Source organism: Anopheles funestus, chromosome X, assembly GCF_943734845.2.
Source record: "Anopheles funestus chromosome X, idAnoFuneDA-416_04, whole genome shotgun sequence".
NCBI lineage: Eukaryota > Metazoa > Arthropoda > Insecta > Diptera > Culicidae > Anopheles > Anopheles funestus.
This window is the reverse complement of record NC_064597.1, coordinates 16,786,790-16,807,401: the sequence shown is the minus strand read 5'-3', so window position 1 is coordinate 16,807,401 and position 20,612 is coordinate 16,786,790. Positions and strand designations below refer to the sequence as shown.

Sequence of the window (20,612 nt, the reverse complement as noted above, 5' to 3'; positions counted from 1 at the left end):
CTTCCTCCATCGATGCTCTCTTAGTTTCGAAGAATAATTTTTTTTGGATGGTTTTTTATCGGACGATCCGAGGGAAATTTACGAAAGGAAAGAGACGAACAATATTTCACTTTTTATACTACTTACTCACACTATTAATCATCAGTTCTAAAGCTGGCTCACGCATACATTAAAAATCCAGAATTTTAGTATCTTATTTTATGTTACGTAACATACATTTAAATTCCCTCTCCCTTCTGTGTAACAAATAGTAACGTTGGCTGTACCCCTGATCATCTTCTTCTTTATGGCGTAACGACATATAAATTAACGCGTGCCATTTATGGCTCACTAGACTTATTTTTATCACGTAGTCGGATAGTCAGTCCTTGCTACGGGGGTCGGTTCGGATGAGATTTAATACCCGGTCCTGACGTGTGAAATCGGCGCCGTTTATCACATACACCATCATATTAGTATTTAGTATAAACGCTTTGTACTTTATGCTTATTGAATCTTTTTAAAAGAGACATTCATATGAATCTCGAACGACGTGTGGTATTGGCGAGAGTTATTACTGTACAGTAGATGTTATTAGTCTACTGCAACGAATAGGAATTGTGTTCTTCGATAGTTTTTGTAACAACTGCACGAGGAATCCGGTCGGTAATATGCGTTTCACCTACTCGTTAGGATTTACTAACCATTACCATTGTAATGCAAAATTACAATGTATATTTGGTTCAGTCTATTATTTTTGGCGTAATATCAAAGGTTATACAGGCCATTGCCGTCATACCAGACTTATTTTTACCACGTAGTCAAGTAGTCAAACTATTGGCTACGAAAGAACGGTTCAGATTGGATTTTTTATACACCTGCCTCGAAAGGATGAAGTTACTTTACGATCAGTCGCTCTCGCCTTACTCTGCTACCCTGCTACCTTTGTGTAATAGGTACAAACATCCTGTGCGTTACGTATCTGATTTTTTTTACGCAAACAAGGTTACAAAAAATTTAGTTAAGAGATCTAATGGCTACACGTTACTGAAATTTGTGAGAATTATCTCTCCTATGGCGAATTTAATATTTAATTAACAAATACTAAATGAGAATGATGCTTTGTTCCATTTACGAGTATAATTTTTTATTTGACAAAAACAGCAAAATCTCCTCCAGCTCCGCTCACGTACACTATCTATTCAGCTAAAGTAAAAAATAAAATCAACGAAATCCAGAAGAAAGAATGAATTGCATTAAACATTTTCTATGAGACTTTAAAAAAATGAGCATCAAGGTTAGTCAGTCGCAAATACATATGAAAAGAAACAAATTTTTCTTAAAACGTGCATAGTTCATCATCATTAGAAAATTAATATTATCCAATTTTTATGTTGTTAGTGTACAAGAAAAACTTATGTTGAAATAGCAAACAAATACAGCTGACACACATAAATTATGGAACAGTTAAAATTGTTAATGTGAGCATTCGTTCAATAGTGTTTCATATGAAATTCTGCTGCTGCTGCTAAGATTGATCTGGATTTTCTCCAATAAATAGGTCTCTCTTATTCCATCTATTACTCTTTTCTTTTCCCTATCTCTCTCTTTCACTAGCTGTCACGTTCTGGTACTATCACTAGTAGTTAATGCTCTCTGTTCTCTGTTGCCGGAGTTATGAAACAGGACGAAAGGAAATCCAACGCTGCATATTAGGAAAATAATGCGTGCGCACACTCATACCATGATAGGTTAGGCAGTGGCTGTGGCATGATAAGCAAAAGCAAACAGTAAGTATATGTATTTGTGGCCAAATAAGCACATATTCGCGAAAGTTAGTTTGTAGCATCTGGGCAACCTAAACTCAAAACTAAGATATCGTCGGTCCAAAGCCTTTAACCTGTTAGTGAATCAGACGCGAGTTTGCATTGTGTAGAGTTATGACTGGGGAATATACAAGTAATTCTTTTGTGCATTATGTTTGACGCTAAATATGTGTGCTTACTGTTAATTGAATAACATCTAACGATGATTGCGTTATTAGCTAATGAAATATGTGCAAACATTTACGACCAGATAAACACTCACGTGAATTGAATGAAAAGTGTACAATTAGACAATAACCAAACGTAGAAAAGCTCGAGTAGTTGTGATGGTTTAGTGATTTGCAGTTTTAAAATAATCCATGCAAACCAGAAGAGCATTTGAAAGTATCAAGGATCCGCCCTACTGACGATAACATCATATAAGCAACTGAGCAACTGTCCGAGTCTGCGAAATGGAAAAATAAAATTACATTCATGGTTGTCATCTATCAGCAACTTTCAAAAATCAATCAAATATGAATGCAAATATTCAGAATTTCAGCTTCATTTACAGTATTTAAGTATTGTAGCAAGAAAAAAAAACAAACAAACCAAAACAAACCAAAAAGGTGCAACATTTATAACGTGAGAGTGAGGTGCATATTTTGTTTGAAGCTGATATTGGTAGAGAGAGGGTATAAATACCAAAAGGGAAAATAACAGAATAGTGGTTTAGACAGTGTTGCCTTGATCAGGCTATGAATTTTATTTGGAATGTGCATCATATGTAAACTTTTGCTAAACCGGTTCAGTTCATTGTGTATTTCTTTATTTTCTACAGAAAAACTACAAGTGTCACAAAAAGTGTGACAAAAACTAAGTGTCAACTACAATTTGTTGTATTTCTAGTTTAAATCTTAAATTATTTAATTTTTACCGATATCAACATTGGTAGTAAATTTTCAAAATAGATATACAACAGTTTTTATGGAACTGAATTTTTGATTAGTAGAAAGATTTTATGGATTAAGTTGTCTGGTGTCATTTGAATGACATGAGCGGCTCATCAACGCCTGACCAATCCCATTCGATTGCACGATAATATAACTCACCAACTTCGTCAAAATCCTTCATTTCCTCTCGAGCGAGGCGAAGATGATGATTAAGTTCAGAAAGGAATCCCCCCGAGATCATGCCAGTGGCCAAAAAGGGTTCCATAATGATAGCCCTTCTTAGATGTTTAATGCAGAATGTCGTCTAAAATGCACAGATTTCGATGAAAATGGGATGAATTAGTAATCAGTACGTCTTTCTTGACGACTCTTCACTTCCATAAAATTATTTAGACACACTTTTCAGACAGCAACTTCCCCATCTTCGTTTGACCAGTTGATCTTATATTCCTCAAATAATTCTCTATGATATTAAGGACTGCTGAAGCAGTTGACCAGATCATTATGTTGGTTATGCTCTTACAGGCGCAAACGGAACCGTTATACTGCTGTATGAAAAGTTGCAGATAACTTGTTGACATCTACACTGGCTCTTCAGGAGGGTTGAAAGCCCAATTATCTCCATAATCTCCATCAAGCGTAATTTAATTAAAGCTCGCTAATGTTGTGTTATTGGCAGAAAAAACTTTATTAATATAACGATAAAGAATGCTTTTTGAGAGATCCTAGACCTCCTATTCAAGTACAATTGTTTTAGCAGCATTAGTTAAATCGGTGTGCTTTTGTCATTCGAAGATTGATATGCAATATCTAATCCTTATCATTCATAATAATGCCTATTAAATTAAAAAAGTTTTAATAAATTCACCCCATATTAGTTTTCGTTGATCCATCACGTATTCTTTTAGATCTTCGCAGTTTAGGAGACGATGATTGGTTTCGTTTCCTTTATGATACCCACTGCGTCGTCAAACTGTGTTGTAGGCAGTGATCTTACTTTATTGAGTTAACGTTGAGGATCTTTGAGAGACGCTTAAATAGCTTTATAAGCCAATCATCACATTTATTAAGGTTAAACTTATTTCATCGCTGTTGACTTTGCTAGCTTGTAGCTAGCTTGCTAGCTTCCCGTAAATTTTGTTTACGTTAAAGTGCTAATCTTTATTCTTATTCCGGTGAAAAAATGTTGATGAATTTGATGCAGATCTTGATAGTTTTTTTTTGTAATCACAAAAGGAAAGTTTCGGTAGATGACATCAATGGAAATCTCCATCTTGTTTTTTGTTCTTATTTAGTTTGTTCATAATTGCCTTTATGTTATCTTTTTTTAAATCTTTGTGTAAAATTGTCTTTGTATTAATTTTTTTGTCTTAATGTTTCTTACTTCCTTCACACAGGGTGCTCGCAAAAATGTTCTTATTGACTGCCCGTTATATCGCCATCATATATTTGCTATTATTTTGCTATATTGATTTGGTGGCATCGAAAAGCTATAAGGCAAACAGTGGACGAAGTGGCAGTGGTATAAGTGTTGGAAACTCGCAAACCAATGCAGTCGGCACAAACAGTGGATCGATAGGAAGTGCAAGTGCAAATGCAGCCGGACCTGGCGGAGGTGGTACCAATAGCAGAGTTAGCATCAATAGTGGTACGGCTAGTGGTGTAGGTGGCGGTACGTCAAGTCGATTATCGGGAAATGGTCCCGGAATACGTAACTCAGCGGAACATCAACTAAATATTGGGCTATTGGTACCTCACACAAACTTCGGTAGAAGAGAATATCTACGATCAATAAATTCAGCTGTTCAAGGGCTGCAAAAAGGACGCGGCTCTAAGCTGACCTTCCTCAAGGATCATGAATTTCAAACTTCCAACATACATTTCGACATGATGTCGTTGACTCCTAGCCCAACAGGTAATTTCATACCAATCTAGAATCATCAAGAAGAGTTGTACCACAAATGGACACGAGAGAATGATTGGCTTACAATCGACTAAAAATACAAGTAATATTTCTCTGGCATCGAGAGATAAAATTCTCTCATAAACAAAAAAAAGGCTTGACTCTATTGCAAATTTTTCATCTTATTCGAAATTCTTCAAATTTTAATTCTAAGATTTGAAACAGATTTCGATTGATGGCTGAAGAAACATTTATTTACTTATTTTGTCTGTTAATTATGAAATATCCATTTACGACCAGGACAGAAACAATTAAATTTATTAATTCTCTATGATTGAAATGTAACAGGTTTGCAATTTCGCGTACTAAGCAACTTAGGTTTTGACACATCCTCACAAAAATTACATTGTTACAAGACCAAATTAAAATGAATTTCTATGATAAATTCTTTTCTCACTCTATATCCTCAAGATGTTATAGCCTTATAGAATGCAAATTCTGACTTTCCATAAATGATAACAATCAGTAAAAGTGGATAATTACGCCTTTTAAAAGAACTCCAGCGTTTTTTCTGTTCTTTATATCGACCACTACATGTGGAGTTGGCTTTAAGGCAAAAAAATCCAACCTTGCATTGAAATGTTAAAAAATATTTGCGAATTAATGACTTTTCCTAATGACAAATTAAATTGTCATTTAAGCACTGTAAAGTACTAACATGTTCTTTGCTTTACAACCACACTGTTCATAGACTGAACCATAGCAAGGACTAACTGCATAGCATGGTACAAATTATTCCACGAAGTTATTTATAGATGCCATTAATTAACAGGTCGTTACGTTCGAACATGAAGAACAATAGTTTGAATAATGAATGAAAAATAAAATAAAAGAATTCATTACATTTTCAATACTTTCACACAATATTTTACTTACAAGAACTTTCTTATATCTTACAGCTATTCTTAATACTCTGTGTAAAGAGTTTCTGCATGCTAATGTAACTGCCATCCTTTACATGATGAATTATGAATCGTACGGCCGGAGTACCGCTTCTGCACAATACTTCTTACAACTGGCTGGGTATCTAGGCATTCCGGTAATTTCATGGAATGCTGATAACTCTGGACTTGAACGTCGTGCTTCACAATCAGCATTGCAGCTTCAACTTGCCCCTAGCATAGAGCATCAAGTAAATATTACATTTTTCCTTTTCTTCTATTCAGTGTTAATAATATTCACTGATCTGGATGTTCTCTCTCTCTCTCTCTCTAGAGTGCTGCTATGCTAAGTATATTGGAACGTTACAAATGGCATCAGTTTTCCGTTGTAACGTCACAAATTGCTGGTCACGATGATTTCGTTCAGGCTGTTCGTGAACAAGTAGCGGCAATGGTGAGTGCAATTTGAAAAATTCTTATTAAACGAAACGAAACAAAATAACATAAATTATGCGCAGTAGCAGCTGTGCAATGAAGATTGCAATTTACAATTTCCATAAAAACTCCACAAAATTTTTCCAGCGATAAATGAGAAAAAATTAAATTGATAGTTATGGCCATCCTTTTTTTCATGCAAATAAAACCATGTACTAATTATCTTACATTTCTTTTGTCTCTTTGAAAAGGATCATTTTAAGTTTACAATACTTAATTCGATAATCGTAACACGGCCAAGTGATCTACTGGAGTTGGTAAATAGTGAGGCACGCGTTATGCTGCTTTACTGCACTAAAAGTGAAGCGATAGAAATTCTACACGCCGCCGAGGAGCTGCAAATAACTGGTGAAAATTATGTATGGGTTGTCACGCAAAGCGTGATCGAAAATACCCAAACGCATCCTCAGTTCCCTGTCGGTATGCTAGGCGTTCACTTTGACACGTCCTCTGGAGCACTGGTCAACGAAATAGCGACTGCTATTCGTGTGTACGCTTACGGTGTGGAGTACTACTTAAATGACGTGAAAAATACTGGACGACGATTGGATACGCATCAGCTTTCCTGTGAAGATCAAGGTCGGGGTCGGTGGGACAGTGGTGAAGTATTTTTCAAATATCTACGTAACGTTTCGCTGGAAAGTGAATCCAACAAACCTAACATCGAGTTTACCGCTGATGGTGACTTAAAGTCTGCCGAGTTGAAGATAATGAATCTGCGACCGAGCGTCAACAGCAAAGGATTAGTATGGGAAGAAATCGGTGTGTGGAAATCATGGCAACAGCAAAAACTGGATATTCGTGATATCGCATGGCCCGGCAATTCGCATACACCACCGCAAGGTGTGCCAGAAAAGTTTCATTTGAAAATAACGTTCTTGGAAGAGGCACCCTACATCAATCTATCTCCAGCTGATCCTGTTAGCGGCAAGTGCTTGATGGATCGTGGTGTCCTATGCCGCGTGGCAGCAGACCATGAGATGACTGATATCGATATGGGCCAGGCACACAAGAATGGTTCGTTTTACCAATGCTGTAGTGGTTTTTGTATAGATCTGTTGGAGAAATTTGCAGAAGAGCTCGGGTTCACCTACGAGTTGGTACGCGTTGAGGATGGCAAATGGGGGACATTGGAAAACGGTAAGTGGAATGGTTTGATACATGAGTTAGTCAATCGTAAAACGGACATGGTTCTAACTTCGTTAATGATCAATGCGGAACGTGAAGCGGTCGTGGATTTTAGCGAACCATTTATGGAAACAGGAATTGCTATTGTAGTGGCGAAACGTACTGGTATCATATCGCCCACTGCTTTTCTCGAACCGTTCGATACTGCTTCTTGGATGTTGGTGGGAATTTTCGCCATTCAGGCTGCTACATTTATGATATTTCTCTTCGAATGGCTGTCACCCAGTGGTTACGATATGAAAACCGTTTTACAAAACGGACAATCCACTCCGTACCGCTTTTCATTGTTCCGTACATATTGGTTAGTGTGGGCCGTTCTTTTCCAAGCGGCGGTACATGTAGATTCACCGCGTGGATTTACCTCACGCTTTATGACTAATGTATGGGCTATGTTTGCAGTAGTGTTTCTCGCTATCTATACTGCTAATTTGGCAGCGTTCATGATAACGCGGGAAGAGTTTCACGAATTTACGGGTTTGGATGACTCGCGTCTCTCGCATCCATTCTCACATAAGCCAACAATCAAGTTTGGTACTATTCCATGGAGTCACACTGATTCAACGATATCGAAATATTTTAAAGAAATGCACTATTACATGAAACAGTACAATCGATCGAGTGTGGCAGATGGTGTGACGGCCGTACTCAGCGGCGTACTTGATGCGTTCATTTATGATGGAACTGTTCTCGATTACCTCGTGCAGCAAGATGAGGATTGCAGATTACTCACTGTTGGCCAATGGTATGCAATGACTGGCTATGGTTTGGCATTTAGTCGGAACTCCAAGTATGTCGGCATGTTTAACAAAAGGCTTTTAGAGTTCCGTGCAAACGGTGATCTTGAACGGCTTCGCCGCTTCTGGATGACTGGTACCTGTCGACCAGGGAAGCAGGAACACAAATCTTCCGATCCGCTAGCACTTGAGCAGTTTTTATCCGCATTTCTCTTGCTGATGGCTGGCATTTTGCTTGCCGCATTGCTACTTTTGCTAGAACATCTTTACTTTAAATATTTCCGCAAACGGTTGGCAAAAAAAGATCGTGGAGGTTGCTGTGCTCTAATATCGCTTAGTATGGGCAAATCGCTCACGTTTCGTGGTGCAGTGTATGAAGCAACGGAAATACTACGCCGTCACAGATGTAATGATCCGATTTGCGATACACATCTTTGGAAAGTAAAGCATGAGCTCGATATGAGTCGGTTGCGCAACCAGCATCTTGAGAAAACGATGCAGGCTCACGGTATAAAACCTCCGCAGCTGAAAATGGGATCCACCAGCGATATAATTGGCATCACGGGATCGGCTAGCACGCGTGGGCAAATTATTGACGTTTGTCAACAATCACATCTGTTCGGCAATTTAAGCCTCGGTGGAAGCGCACAAGATCTTTATCGTTGGTCATATAAGACGGAGATTGCCGAGATGGAAACGGTATTGTAAACTGAAAAAGAAAGTTAGATCTCTTTAAAGCCCATAAAAGAGATCTTTAATGCATTGAGTTAGAAAGCTAACATTTTAAACCACTTTGTGTACCTAAAGTGTTTTGTAGCTCTTATTTCTTCAACTTTCCTATATGTTATATGTGATTTAGTTTGATGAATATCATGAGAAGCCTTACGATTGTTTTTCTTTTCTTCTTTTGTGATACTAAACCCCTGATTTAATCTGGAATATTCTTTTCAGATTCCTATAGCATTTAAGCATTTATTAAATGCTTTTTTATTTATAACAAAATTATGCAACCGATATACACTAACTATAAAGCTGTATAGTCGTATAGCTATGGCGAAGAATGTATGTAAATTCTTAAACATATTTAATTTTGCAGACAGTTTAATGAATTCATCCCCTGCAGGTCATTCAGTTATTGTAAGGTTGTTCTCTAACAGAAATTATTTCAAAACAAAACAAAAACGATGAACCAATAAGATGAGATGTATTACCTCGTCTGTTGTTTACGACCAGGAGTGTAAAGTGTAAGTTCAGTACAGTCTCGTATAAGCGTAACAAGAATTTTAAAGTAAATCGAGTATCGTGTGATACGTTGTTTATAATTCCTACCAATGGTTTGTTGATCAAATTATTTTTTTTTTAGTTAAACACTCAAACTAGTATTCACGCTTGTCACTTTATTGTACATACATTAATTATATTGCATTAAAAAATCATGCGAGCCGTTCTCATGCATGAAATATAAAAATGGCGTAAATTTTTACACAATCGTGCCATTTACAATTTTTTTCTCGCGAGTTAACACGTTTTTAACTTTGTAGTCTTGTTTGTGAAGAAGGTATCATTGTTTAGTTGAATATACATTAAAGTAAAGAGGTAAAAAATTATCGTGTCTTCCCGCGTATAACCACTTTTTGCTCAATTTGTTTGCTCATATGCAAGGGAGTAAGCCGTTCTGATTCATCACAATAACGAAATCGGGAATGATTTTCGGCTTTTATTATTTATCTATTATTTACCTTTTTTCAACATTATTCTTTGTCTAAAAATGCAAACGATCTCTTGTACAACTTGTAAGAGTTTCTTATACATGGGAAAATACGATAATCAAGAACTGATGAAAAAGAGTAACATACATTAATGGCAAATCATGATTTTTGTTACTTAAAGGAGTTTGTGTAGCGATGACTTTCAACAACATGAAGTGCATGGTATATAAATCCTCCTGTCTAAAAAATAGTAAAGAAAATAAATGTATGCAGTACTTTTGAGGAAAAACAGTTGAATTAACACAGTAGTTTGGTTATCTAACTGTGTATATAATTTCGTTTCAACATTTGATTTAAAGAATGCTTGAAAGTTGTTATTATTGCTCATTATTGTTATTGTTATTATTGCTCAAAATTCTAATATGCTCGTCCTGACTGATACTGTTTATAAACAGAATAAACATTATGCCAAATAATTCTGGTCTCGATGCCATCATCCAGTTTTAAACATATTATCGAAAAAAACACCGTGAATATTTGGAATTACAATCCACAACATTAAAACATTAAAAAGTATTCAAAAGCACGACTTAAAGCAAACCAAGGAACTGGTCAATGAAAGATTTCAAACAATAGATTTATAAGCGATTAGTATGGAAAATTTATATCCTTAAATGAATTACGAAGTATAATAAGCAATGGCCTAATTGTAGCAAAAGTAAGTTGGTAAAGTAAGTGTGGTACGTAAAATATGGTGAATTTGTAATATATGGCTTGTTTCAATGCGAAAACATAAATGTAAAACCATAACACATTTTTGAACACGTAAACAAGCACAAATGTAACGAAGGAATTTTGTTTTCTCAAACTTTATGTATTTAATTTAACGTTAAGTGATTTAAAAAAAAGAAAAATAATTAAACAACCAATAATTAACCTCGAACAGTAAAAATAACACTATTAAACAAAACTTATATATAATATGTTGTTGGAGTAAAATATCAAGAACAAATAATAACTACAAATTGTATACATCTAAAACAGAACTATAACTTACAGTAACGTAATATATGAAACATAGAGGATATTTCAATATATTTTAAGAACGATAACAAATCTACATAACTGCCTTGAAAACAGATAGCATTTGCTTTATTGATACGTGAAAAACGGTACCGAAATTGGCGAAGCAAATATAAGAAATGAAATCAAAAGAAAGATTTGCAAATGATAGGCCACCATCAACAGAAAATGTCAATCAACTGTCTCAACACAAAAATCATATGATTTCCTCTATTAAAACAGACTACATTCCTTAACCCCGGAATGAGTGAATGCGATATTAACCCTTTTTTCACTTATATTGCAGATTAGTTCAACAGATGGAAGTTTAAATATAACTTTAAACTATCCTTAACGTTAGTTTAATATAACTTTAAACTTTAAATGCCAAACCTTAAATGCCAAAAATCTCATTTAGTATAATAAATTGAAATAATCGTTTCAGCAGGCACTTGAAGTGAGCAGCAAACGTTCGTTAAAATCAGCATTAAAAATGAACTATTATTTAGATTGCACTAATTACTATTCAGAATGACTTATGTTCATTTGAGCAATTGTAACATTAAAAGGACTAGCCACGTAAGCGATATATAAATGTTTGTAATTAGGAATAGATCTCCTAACATCCGGATTATTCCTGCCTGTTCCTCAAAAAATAATTTCTTCAAAATATTCGAATATTACAAAAATGTAGTTATCATTTAAAAACGGGCAAGTGTATGTATTTAATTGGTTGTTCATTTTAGTATGAAGGCTTAAGCCGTATTGCCAGCACGACACGTTCTGAATTGAATACATTGCTTACAAGCCAATTTCGTCTTAGGCAAGTGTGTGTATTTGGAAATTTTTTTTCATGCAATTTGCCAAAGTATAACTATCGACTATTTTATACAATTCTGTTGATAGAAGCAAAAATGTATCGTATTTTAACATCAATATGGTATTCAAGCAAAATGTGTAAGGATCATATTTATGGTACTGCATTTGTTTTAATCTTGCAAAAAAAAACAATACTGTTTTTAAACATTTTAATTTTAAGGCGCTCACGTGGAAGATGTGCGGGTAAGAATTAGCAATATATGGTTATCTTTTATAGATTTAATTGCCGGAATGGTTTAAGATTTTATTTAGATTAAGTCCATTATTTGTAATGATAATTGTTGATATGTGGAATAAAACTGTTATGACAATGGTTGTTATTTTTTGAAACGATGTCTAGCTGTTACAAAGTCTTTGAATCGTACTATCCATTCTGCTGACGAAAGTTACAAGCACATATTCTGCTTTTGACTTGAAATGAGAAAACAATATTGTATAGAGATATGCATTTAACGTATTCATAAAGCAAACATTAATTTAATCACGTCCGTATTCGTTTCATAACGTATTCGATCCATTCATTTATGATCCAATAGTTAGTTTATTTAAAATTCTACAGGAAAGATCTCATGATCAAGTCAAGATTATACAATTATACAAATTATACAATTAATTTAGAAACAAATTCTTCGTTGCGTAATGGTTTACTATCTTTATTGGAACATATTGGTAATTTATAACATTAATATGACAGTTGAACAAAATAATGTTTCATATTAAATGTGTAGTTTGCGACAATTTATCATGTTACTTATACAGTGTTTTTTTTTTACTTGGTAGTAGCTGAATGTTAAATTTTAACGTTGCTAGCAACATCTTTTTTGTTTGAAGAAGCCATGAAATTTACTGCGTTTTTCAAAACTTGACTTTTTACGAAATCAGTTGTACTGGTGCTTATGTTAGCTGTAGATCCAAAGTTACATTTTATATATCCATAAAGATTTGCTCCATTCAGAACAAGTGCTATAAGAACTAGAAGCTGTAATGGGAAAACATTAGACAAATAGAGATTAGATGGATATTTAAATTAATTTTACTTTGGAAATTATATTCGGGTTCTTAATATAATATAATTTAAGACATTCAACTATAAAATCGTAAGCAGTCTTTGTCACATAAAAGCTATTCTGATTATGTTCCTATCATACTAGATATTCAACTTCCGAGATTCAACATTCGACTTCAAGACAACCATTGCGAAGGACTTGTTATAAGTAGAGATTGGCAATAAAGCACTAACATAAACCTTAACCCTTGACCCATAGCATGCATCATAATATATTGTTAACATATACGTACCAACCACTTGAATTTGAGCCCAAACAAAGCAACAATGAAGAAAAACGCCCATATGATTGGACTTGCCATGAGCGCGATCCAGAATACTCGTTTCTCAAGGCTATTAATTTTCGAATGAGTTTCATCTTTTGATTCGAATATCCAATGCGAAACTCCATTATCGTCCACGTAGTTCCACCAACGTAGGCCAACTAGTAGGCGGCCGGTAATGTTTTTCACTGTCCAAAAATCGGCCGACAACAAGAGAACCACGAAAACAAAGCTTGTTATAAAACTGTCACTAAACCAACCACAAAACAAGTATGTTATTACTGCAGCCGACCGGAAAGCGATGTGGAAAAATGTTACGTAGGGATGGCTGAGGGAGAGAACAAAACATTAGAGATGAACCTTTAAGTTATCATGTGAAATTAGTTATAACTTACACAACTCGATTTGCCAACCTTTCTTCATAATTACCGTCATCTTCATCGAATGGAACAGTTTCTTCCAGCAAAGGAGCCTGTCAAAAGCAATATCATGTTAACAATATAATAACTGGAACAGTAGTAAAAGAAAAGGTTTACCGAAGCAGCCATGAAATGCAAACAATTGTTTTAGTATTAAGCGATAACTAAAACACGGCTAAAAGTCTCACAAATTCAATAATCGAACGAACGATGGCTTATACTGCACGTAAACATACAGATTTTTTAACGCGAAATCTGCCTTCGTGCTATTTGACAATTGTTTATCACGATTCAGCTTGACAGTTTGATCAAGGTATACAGCGCAACATGTGACACTGCTGGCCAAGTTAAATATACATATAAATATAAAATAAAATTATTATTTATTAATTTTTTTTATTCAGGTAGAACAGCCGTATTGATGTAAAATAAAATTATATTGAGTACAAAGTCTTTTAATTTAGAAATCCAACCTATTGAAGTAATAAAAATTAAATAACTTCAAAATAATATTCAAAATAATTTTTAAACAAATACACACGCAAACCCAAATATGCCGATTTATACAAGTAATTTGCATATGTCAACACGTACTCGATATACGCAAAATCCTTCGGTCCCAAACATTAGCGCATATCGGGAAGCAGCTGTTTTCTATTGACATTGTTTGTATACCGGTTCTGGCGGTATTCCTATTAACACCTCTTGTTCTCGTGCGAAACATTAACTAAACCTCAATAATTATGTCCTGTTTGCTATCTGCCAGGCTAATAGCATCGGGTATTAGTGCGAACCGCATGTACTGTACAGTGGCAGCGGTTAAAAATGATTTCAAGCGAAAGAAATTTGTGATTGATCTGGGCAAGAATGATGAGGCATATCTTCAATATTCCGAGGACCGTAATGGTAACATTATCAGCCTGGAGCATACCTATGTGCCGGACGCTGGCAAAGGCAAAGGATTGGGTAAAAAGCTAGTAGAGGTAAGCAAAAAGATCTTGCACCAAGCATATATGATGGTAATTTTCTTATTCTCTTCCACGCTATAGACGGCTTTTCAATATGCCATAGAGAAGCGGATGATGGTCAAGCTGGAATGTGACTTTGCGGTCAAATATTTCAAAGACAATGAGTCAACGTATAAGCCTTACGTAACGAAATGAATTGCTTTATGCAGTAGCAGTGCAGAATAAAAGAATGAAATGATTTACATCGGTCGTTTATGTACTCGAAAGACATGGACGAAACGAGCTGATTATTCTATTGGATTCATTCGGGGTAAGTTTGAAACAACCATTGTCTCTTCATTTCCTATACTGCTACCCTTTATTGGCACAGACCGTTTCACATATGCATATGCTAAGTCTCACATAATACGCGCATTTAATACCAAACGACGTTCAACAAATGTAACGAATAGTATACTATTAGCTAACCTACAACTACGGCGCAACCTGTCACAGGTACATGGCGTCCCGGTTTGCTGCTTCCTTGCTAAAGTCAAACGGCTCGAACTCAATGACTGGTGCTATCTCATTCCGCCATACCATTAGCTTGATGATAATGTCACGCATTCGCTTGAGAATTTCCTTATCCATCGTCTGGAACGTGTACGAGTAGCGGAAGAAGATCTGCTCGTACATCTTAAACTCGTTCATGTTCGAGATGCTGCGCAGCAAAATCGAAATATCGTACAGCGTCAGATACTGACGCACATCGATCCACTCGTTGAAGAGAAAGTCTAGCGTGTACTTCAATGCGACCTTGTTCTCGCTCACCGAGGTGAGAATTTCTTTGCTGTACATGCTGAAATGGGGATGCTTCAGCAGCTCTAGGTAACGTTTGATCATGCTTATCTCCCTGGTGCAACCGAGGCTTTTAATGAGGATACGCTGATAGTTGATGTCGGTTGTCTCGAGGTACTGCTGCTCAACCTTCTTCCACTCGGACAGACCACTGTACTTGATGGTGGTGCACAAAATACGAAGAAGTTTCTCCTCCCGTAGCACGAACGGCGACAAGGTTTGATTGTAGAAAATTGCTTGAAACAGAACTTTGTGCTGTTCGATGCAGGAAGTGACACCGAGTTTACAGGCCCACTGAACGATCAGCTCTTTGATCAAGGGATTGTAATAGGTAGTATCGTTATTGTGCTGAATCTCTTCATATTTCTCCAGTATGAGGTACTCCAAGAACCGCTGGGAAATGATATAAGATACAATAGAATAGTTTGACGTAAAGTGAAAAGAGAATATAAAATGGTAGTGACACGTGTTTGTTACCTCAATATGCCGGAAGCTGGGCAGATCCTCCGTGGCATGATATACAAATTCCAAATTATTTAGTGCTAGCTTCCACGGTTGATAGTGTTCGTTGTTTTGCTTCAAAAACGAAACCACATTAAATGCAATCGAGTAGTTCAGTAAACCCAATCGGGCCAGATTGAGTGCATCGTCCACTATAATTGCAAGCGTCGTGTACGGCAGATAGTGGAAGTTACCATTTAGCACGAGGGCCAGCTTAATCCAATGGGACGGTTCATAATTAACTCGATAATAACCTGCAACGAGTGATAACGAGCCACTTTTTAACACCTACTCCGCACGTCTCCAATTAACAAAACCTACCGATGCCGCTCGGGTTCACTATGATCCAAGAGCTACTGTTGGGTGCTTTACAATCCGACTTGACCGTAAGCAGATTTTCACCATCCGTCAACCAGCGTACCTTTTCCACGAACAGGCGCTGGTTTGTGTCGTTTATAAACGTTACTGGCACGGTCCACAGCTGTTCTGCCGGCTCTTCCTCGAACGGTAGCGGAATCTGGCGCAGCTCAAATACGCCCGTCGCATTGTTTCGTTTGATATTGATAATTGGATACTTCTCCAGGCTGCTCCAACTGTGCAGGAAGCTGTGGAACACACTGTCCGTACGACTTACACCCTCACCACCATTGTTCAGTATATCGATCACATCGATCGATTCACTCTCCATCCGGTATCGGAAATATTCCCGTATAAAGTGATCAAACGTTCGCTGTCCGAGCGTGTAGTTCATCATGCGCAACACACTTAATCCTTTGTACTTGACCAGCTCGAAGTGTGTATCCTCCTCCCAGTGGTTGGTGAAGATGTTCAGTGCGGATGTTTTGGTGTTCATTTCCTCGCGCATCGAACGCAACCGACCTTCCAACAGGAAATCATCCAGTGTCGTCGAATTCGTGGTAGTCATCTGGAAAGTTAACAAGCAAAGATAAACTCATTAGAACGGAAAACTCATTCGTCCTCGATCGATACCATCACGTACATTGCGCAATGCCAATGCCTCCAGATACAGCGGTATCGATTCATGCAACCAGTACGTTTCCTTATTTTTGTAATCCGCTAGCTTGTGGATAAACAGCTTGGCAAGCTCGTTCGCCACCTCCCGGCTGATGCTCTTATCCAACGGTGGAAAATAATCGGACGATTTAATCAAGCGCTTCTCACTCGACAACACCATACCCTCCTTAATCTCGTACGTCGTATGGTCAATGTTCGGGATCGTCACGTACCGGATCACCTCGTACGGAAACGGTACGCCCAGATACTGTTCGTAGATCTGTAACACACGCGAAAAGACGCTCGTCGCGTTCTTGATGTTTTCGTCGTATCGCGTGCGAGTGAATGCCAGCAGGCTCACCCTGCTCGTTATTCGGTACTGCTCCGGTACCATATCCGTCACAACGAAACCAATCTCAGACGCCCGCACCATATCGGTGGTATTGTACGTATCCACCACAATGTCACCTGTTTCCATCGGCTCGGACATTTCCAGGTTCATACTCGATGCCGTGTTCATGTCACTTTTCCGCGCAATGTTCAACTCGAACGGTGACCGGAAGTTGTGATCGTCCATGCATGGGTACAACCGTCGGGCATTGTTCGGTTCCAGTACGGTCGCTGCAAAGTGTCTGAACAAGAAACGGATTACTAACCCCGCGTAGCGTCACTTGTCTGAATGTTTGTTAAACCTACCTGTGGTTAGGTGCATCATCCTCATAATGCGTGTAGTAGAGCCCCTTATCATTGGTCATATTGCCGAAAAAGTTCACCTTCACGATATAGTAGATGTCCTTCTTCATTTCCGTACCAAGAAAGATGATCATCTTTTCGTTGGACTCGTCGAACTCGATATCCAATATTTTAATCGTGACAAAATCATCAGCCGGAAATACTGGATGATGATAGAATTTGGATTTATCGATAATGGTAGCATTTTCCACGCTACTACTATTCGGACCACCCTCATCGATAACCGTACCGTTGGGGCCAACCCGTCCGATCCTTTCCGTCACCTCGTCCTCGGACTCATCTTCCTTCTCATCGCCTTCGTTTTCCTTTCCGTCCAACAACTCTTCGCGTACGTCATGTGAAGGATGATGAGTCGGTAGTAGCGTTACAGGATCTTCTGGATCTTGCCCAACTTGACGCCTCTTTCGACGTCGGTTTAACCTCGGCAACGAGTACAAATCTTCCTCGCTCAGGTCCCAATCAAGATCCTCGTCAAAGTCGTTATTGGTGAGACGGATACTCTTCAGTACGGTTACGTTTTCTAACCGTATCTTCAGGTTCTTCACATTCAGCTCGATGCGTTTGTTGTTCGGCTTTTTGGACGTTACCGTCACCCAGACGATACCGGTGTAGCTGAACGGGTGATCCGTTTCATTGAACACGGGATGTATGAACAGCCTGTAATGCTTCGGTATTACGTGCTTCGGAATGCGAGCCCGCTTGTCGATTAAATACGCCCGGTGATTGAGGAAGTCCTCCAGTGTCAGATTTGGCTTGTGCTGTCGAAAATAACGTAAGCAGCTATTTTAAATCCGCCACAAATACACACGCACAAAACGTCCTCCTCACACAACCAAATGCGAAGAAGGAGGTTGTGGCACCTTCATAAAAAACCCACCTCATAAGCATATTTTGTGCTGAAAAATATCGTAAACGCCATGAAGAAGATAAACACAAATATCAGCACGGCGATACTGATGCCGCGGCAGATCGACACGAAACATCCGCCTTTACGCTCATACTCGATGTTCCCGTCTTCAACCGGTGACCCAGCGGTAAATGCATACTCGGACGCGTCTCCCTGATGATGATGGTGCGGTTGACCGTACGGGCTGTACAGGTGTTGCGTCGGAGGTTGATGGCTGGCGTGGCGGTAGATCTTCTTGCGATCCCACTCGTTAAGATTCATGGCAGTTATTCTACTTCTGCTTTGTACGATATTTGGCCAGTACGAAACTGGAAAGATGCAAGAACAACAACAACAACTGGAATCCGTCGATAGAGAGCGTTAGTGTTGATGGTGTGCTGTTGGAATGGGTGCCACTTTAAAAGCCAGAGAAGAAAAAAAAGAGTAAGATAAAAAAACACGGAAAAACAAATGTAACAAAAAAAAACAGTAATAACACGTGATATGGTGGGGCGCGTGGGTTAATTCAGATTCTGAATTTTTATGTTTTGCGCTAACTCGTTTTACAAGATTTCAAAACGCGCCCGATATTATTGTTCCCGTCAACATGGTTCAAGATCACACTACTATATCATTTTTTTTTTACAAATAACACTTTGCCGTTGATTTTTAAGTTGCTTCGCTCGCCTAGTGTAAACTATACCGGTTACAGATTGTTTTGGCGTACCATCCTTTGTTTACACTCGATTGCTATTGCAGCAGGACACGGAAGATCTCCATTCTGCTCGCAAACTAACGATAATTCCAGCACCACTCACTTACCATGTGGCATCCGTTTGTCCGACACAAGTGCGCAGTCGGCAACGTCCTAAAGCGTTACTAAACTCCGAAACCGAAAACGTGTGCACACACGAAGGTAGCAGCAACCGTATACCGGGTTCGACACAGAGACTAGCCACCAGTGCTGCGATCACTTCATTCTAGATAGATGACAATCCGCGCTTGCCACGCTTCGTTTCGCTTCATTTCGTGTCTTTTGTCATCGGCGTTCAATGGTATTGCCGCTCCTGCTTGCTCCTGTTGCGAGTTTCGGTCGCGCTGCGTCTCTTCGTTACGGCTCAGATGACCACCTTGCACACTTGCTAGATGGAGGGGCAGGTGTTGCCGTAAGCACTACAATGAAGTATTGTTCTTTTTGTTACCCTGTCCCCTCCCGATTATAAAAGCGAGAGCTGCAGTGGCTTATCACAATGCAAATATCATTACACTTGTGCGACAGACCCTAAAGTATATGCGTCGCCAAATCTGTTGATCTCGGATCGAATGAGATAGAGGCGGGTTAGGGATGGTTGGGTTTGTGTCGGGCACGACCCAACACGCAGCATCACCGTGACCCGGGACCGGATCGTGTATCGTGTATGCACTGCTTTTTTTATCAACAAGAGATTTTCAACAACGTCAGCACTTATTGATGTTTTGTGTGCTTTCTCTGAACATTAGCTCTTTTGTAACTTCTTTCATTTCACCATTCATTAAGATTGGATTAGTGCCACGATCCACAACAACCTTCACTGTTTAATTCATTAGTCTCATGTGTTGGTAGTATGAAATAATCTGCAGATATTAAAAGCTTTCGCGATGATGCGTATTTTATAATGACCCAATTAAACACACGCTATAGAGGCCATGCTCTACTAGGGGAACAGCGATGGACGATCAACTAAAAGTAGCCCTTCTGCTTTACACAAAGTTGCCTCTTCTAACATTTTTTTTTTTGGCTGTTAAATCATTTTGATACCTGTTGCTTCCCATCTGCAAGGTTAACACTGGTGAATATATGCACAGATTCACCTCACCCTCACCTGTCTAACAATCGTACCGGATGCAACGTTATAGATCCACAGCTGAATGGGGAGTGTCCAACAAAATTAGAGATCTGATCGATTCCGATTGTATATGGTTTCCTGCGAAAGCACGTTGGTGGCGCAAGGTTTTTGTGTGTTCGTGTAGGCCTGTGGGACTGTATGGAATATTGCGTACATTTCTAACACGACATCATAGTGTAGAAGATGTCATAGTGAACATAGAAAAACAGCATTGGTGCGCTTATCGTTATTTCCACAGAACTTTATTTTATTTTTATTACTCCCGCAATTCACTGCAAAACCTGCCTTTCAGGTAACTGCCAGGTGTGTTGCTTTGTTTGAGATCACAATGTGCTATTAATGAAATATGTTTGTTATTTTCAGGCATTCGT

General features: G+C 38.1%; 5 protein-coding genes across 8 annotated transcripts in view; 3 read left to right on the top strand and 2 right to left on the bottom strand.

The window, feature by feature from the left end:
* Positions 1-1,645: 1,645 nt before the first annotated feature.
* LOC125765055 (glutamate receptor ionotropic, NMDA 2B) lies at positions 1,646-11,978 on the top strand. Of its 2 annotated transcripts, none has more exons than XM_049429953.1 (5): positions 1,646-1,769; positions 4,135-4,652; positions 5,600-5,832; positions 5,916-6,035; positions 6,268-11,978. In XM_049429953.1, exons 1-5 carry the CDS (start codon positions 1,750-1,752, stop codon positions 8,704-8,706), a joined length of 3,330 nt encoding a protein of 1,109 aa, XP_049285910.1. In that variant the 5' UTR covers positions 1,646-1,749; the 3' UTR covers positions 8,707-11,978. The 2 variants fall into 2 exon arrangements, with proteins under 2 accessions (XP_049285910.1, XP_049285990.1); XM_049430033.1 differs by lacking the exon at positions 1,646-1,769 and adding an exon at positions 1,777-1,938.
* Positions 2,625-20,612, top strand: part of LOC125765799 (synaptic vesicle glycoprotein 2B-like) — a 35,474-nt gene continuing 17,486 nt past the window's right edge. Inside the window, exon 1 of the mRNA XM_049431476.1 lies at positions 2,625-2,636. The gene's annotated coding sequence lies outside the window, so the exon portion shown is untranslated. The remainder of the gene's footprint in view (positions 2,637-20,612) is intronic.
* LOC125766580 (uncharacterized Golgi apparatus membrane protein-like protein CG5021) lies at positions 12,382-13,688 on the bottom strand. The gene is made up of 4 exons (XM_049432730.1): positions 13,514-13,688; positions 13,373-13,449; positions 12,948-13,305; positions 12,382-12,627 (listed from the first exon to the last, which is right to left on the bottom strand). Exons 1-4 carry the CDS (start codon positions 13,523-13,525, stop codon positions 12,439-12,441), a joined length of 636 nt encoding a protein of 211 aa, XP_049288687.1. The 5' UTR covers positions 13,526-13,688; the 3' UTR covers positions 12,382-12,438.
* On the top strand, positions 13,909-14,606 carry LOC125767162 (protein NATD1-like). Its single transcript, XM_049433507.1, has 2 exons — positions 13,909-14,379; positions 14,446-14,606. Exons 1-2 carry the CDS (start codon positions 14,140-14,142, stop codon positions 14,557-14,559), a joined length of 354 nt encoding a protein of 117 aa, XP_049289464.1. The 5' UTR covers positions 13,909-14,139; the 3' UTR covers positions 14,560-14,606.
* On the bottom strand, positions 14,704-20,144 carry LOC125764906 (aminopeptidase N-like). 3 transcript variants are annotated; one of them, XM_049429650.1, is made up of 7 exons: positions 19,178-20,144; positions 18,347-18,771; positions 17,413-18,227; positions 16,703-17,348; positions 16,024-16,627; positions 15,679-15,956; positions 14,704-15,594 (listed from the first exon to the last, which is right to left on the bottom strand). In XM_049429650.1, exons 2-7 carry the CDS (start codon positions 18,635-18,637, stop codon positions 14,854-14,856), a joined length of 3,375 nt encoding a protein of 1,124 aa, XP_049285607.1. In that variant the 5' UTR covers positions 18,638-18,771; positions 19,178-20,144; the 3' UTR covers positions 14,704-14,853. The 3 variants fall into 3 exon arrangements, with proteins under 3 accessions (XP_049285607.1, XP_049285786.1, XP_049285694.1); XM_049429829.1 differs by having other exon boundaries at positions 19,083-19,182; XM_049429737.1 differs by lacking the exon at positions 19,178-20,144 and having other exon boundaries at positions 18,347-19,171.

Coding starts and splice junctions, on each gene's coding strand:
- LOC125765055 (XM_049429953.1), top strand. CDS start 1,750: ATGATAAGCAAAAGCAAACA. Junction 1,770..4,134: donor ATGATAAGCAAAAGCAAACA/GTAAGTATATGT, acceptor TCCTTCACACAG/GGTGCTCGCAAAAATGTTCT. Junction 4,653..5,599: donor GTTGACTCCTAGCCCAACAG/GTAATTTCATAC, acceptor TATATCTTACAG/CTATTCTTAATACTCTGTGT.
- LOC125766580 (XM_049432730.1), bottom strand. Junction 13,306..13,372: donor AGGTTGGCAAATCGAGTTGT/GTAAGTTATAAC, acceptor TCTCTCCCTCAG/CCATCCCTACGTAACATTTT. Junction 12,628..12,947: donor GGCTCAAATTCAAGTGGTTG/GTACGTATATGT, acceptor TTCCCATTACAG/CTTCTAGTTCTTATAGCACT.
- LOC125767162 (XM_049433507.1), top strand. CDS start 14,140: ATGTCCTGTTTGCTATCTGCCAGGCTAATAGCATCGGGTATTAGTGCG. Junction 14,380..14,445: donor TGGGTAAAAAGCTAGTAGAG/GTAAGCAAAAAG, acceptor TCCACGCTATAG/ACGGCTTTTCAATATGCCAT.
- LOC125764906 (XM_049429650.1), bottom strand. CDS start 18,637: ATGAATCTTAACGAGTGGGATCGCAAGAAGATCTACCGCCACGCCAGC. Junction 17,349..17,412: donor GATGATGCACCTAACCACAG/GTAGGTTTAACA, acceptor TTTCTTGTTCAG/ACACTTTGCAGCGACCGTAC. Junction 16,628..16,702: donor AGGCATTGGCATTGCGCAAT/GTACGTGATGGT, acceptor TTAACTTTCCAG/ATGACTACCACGAATTCGAC.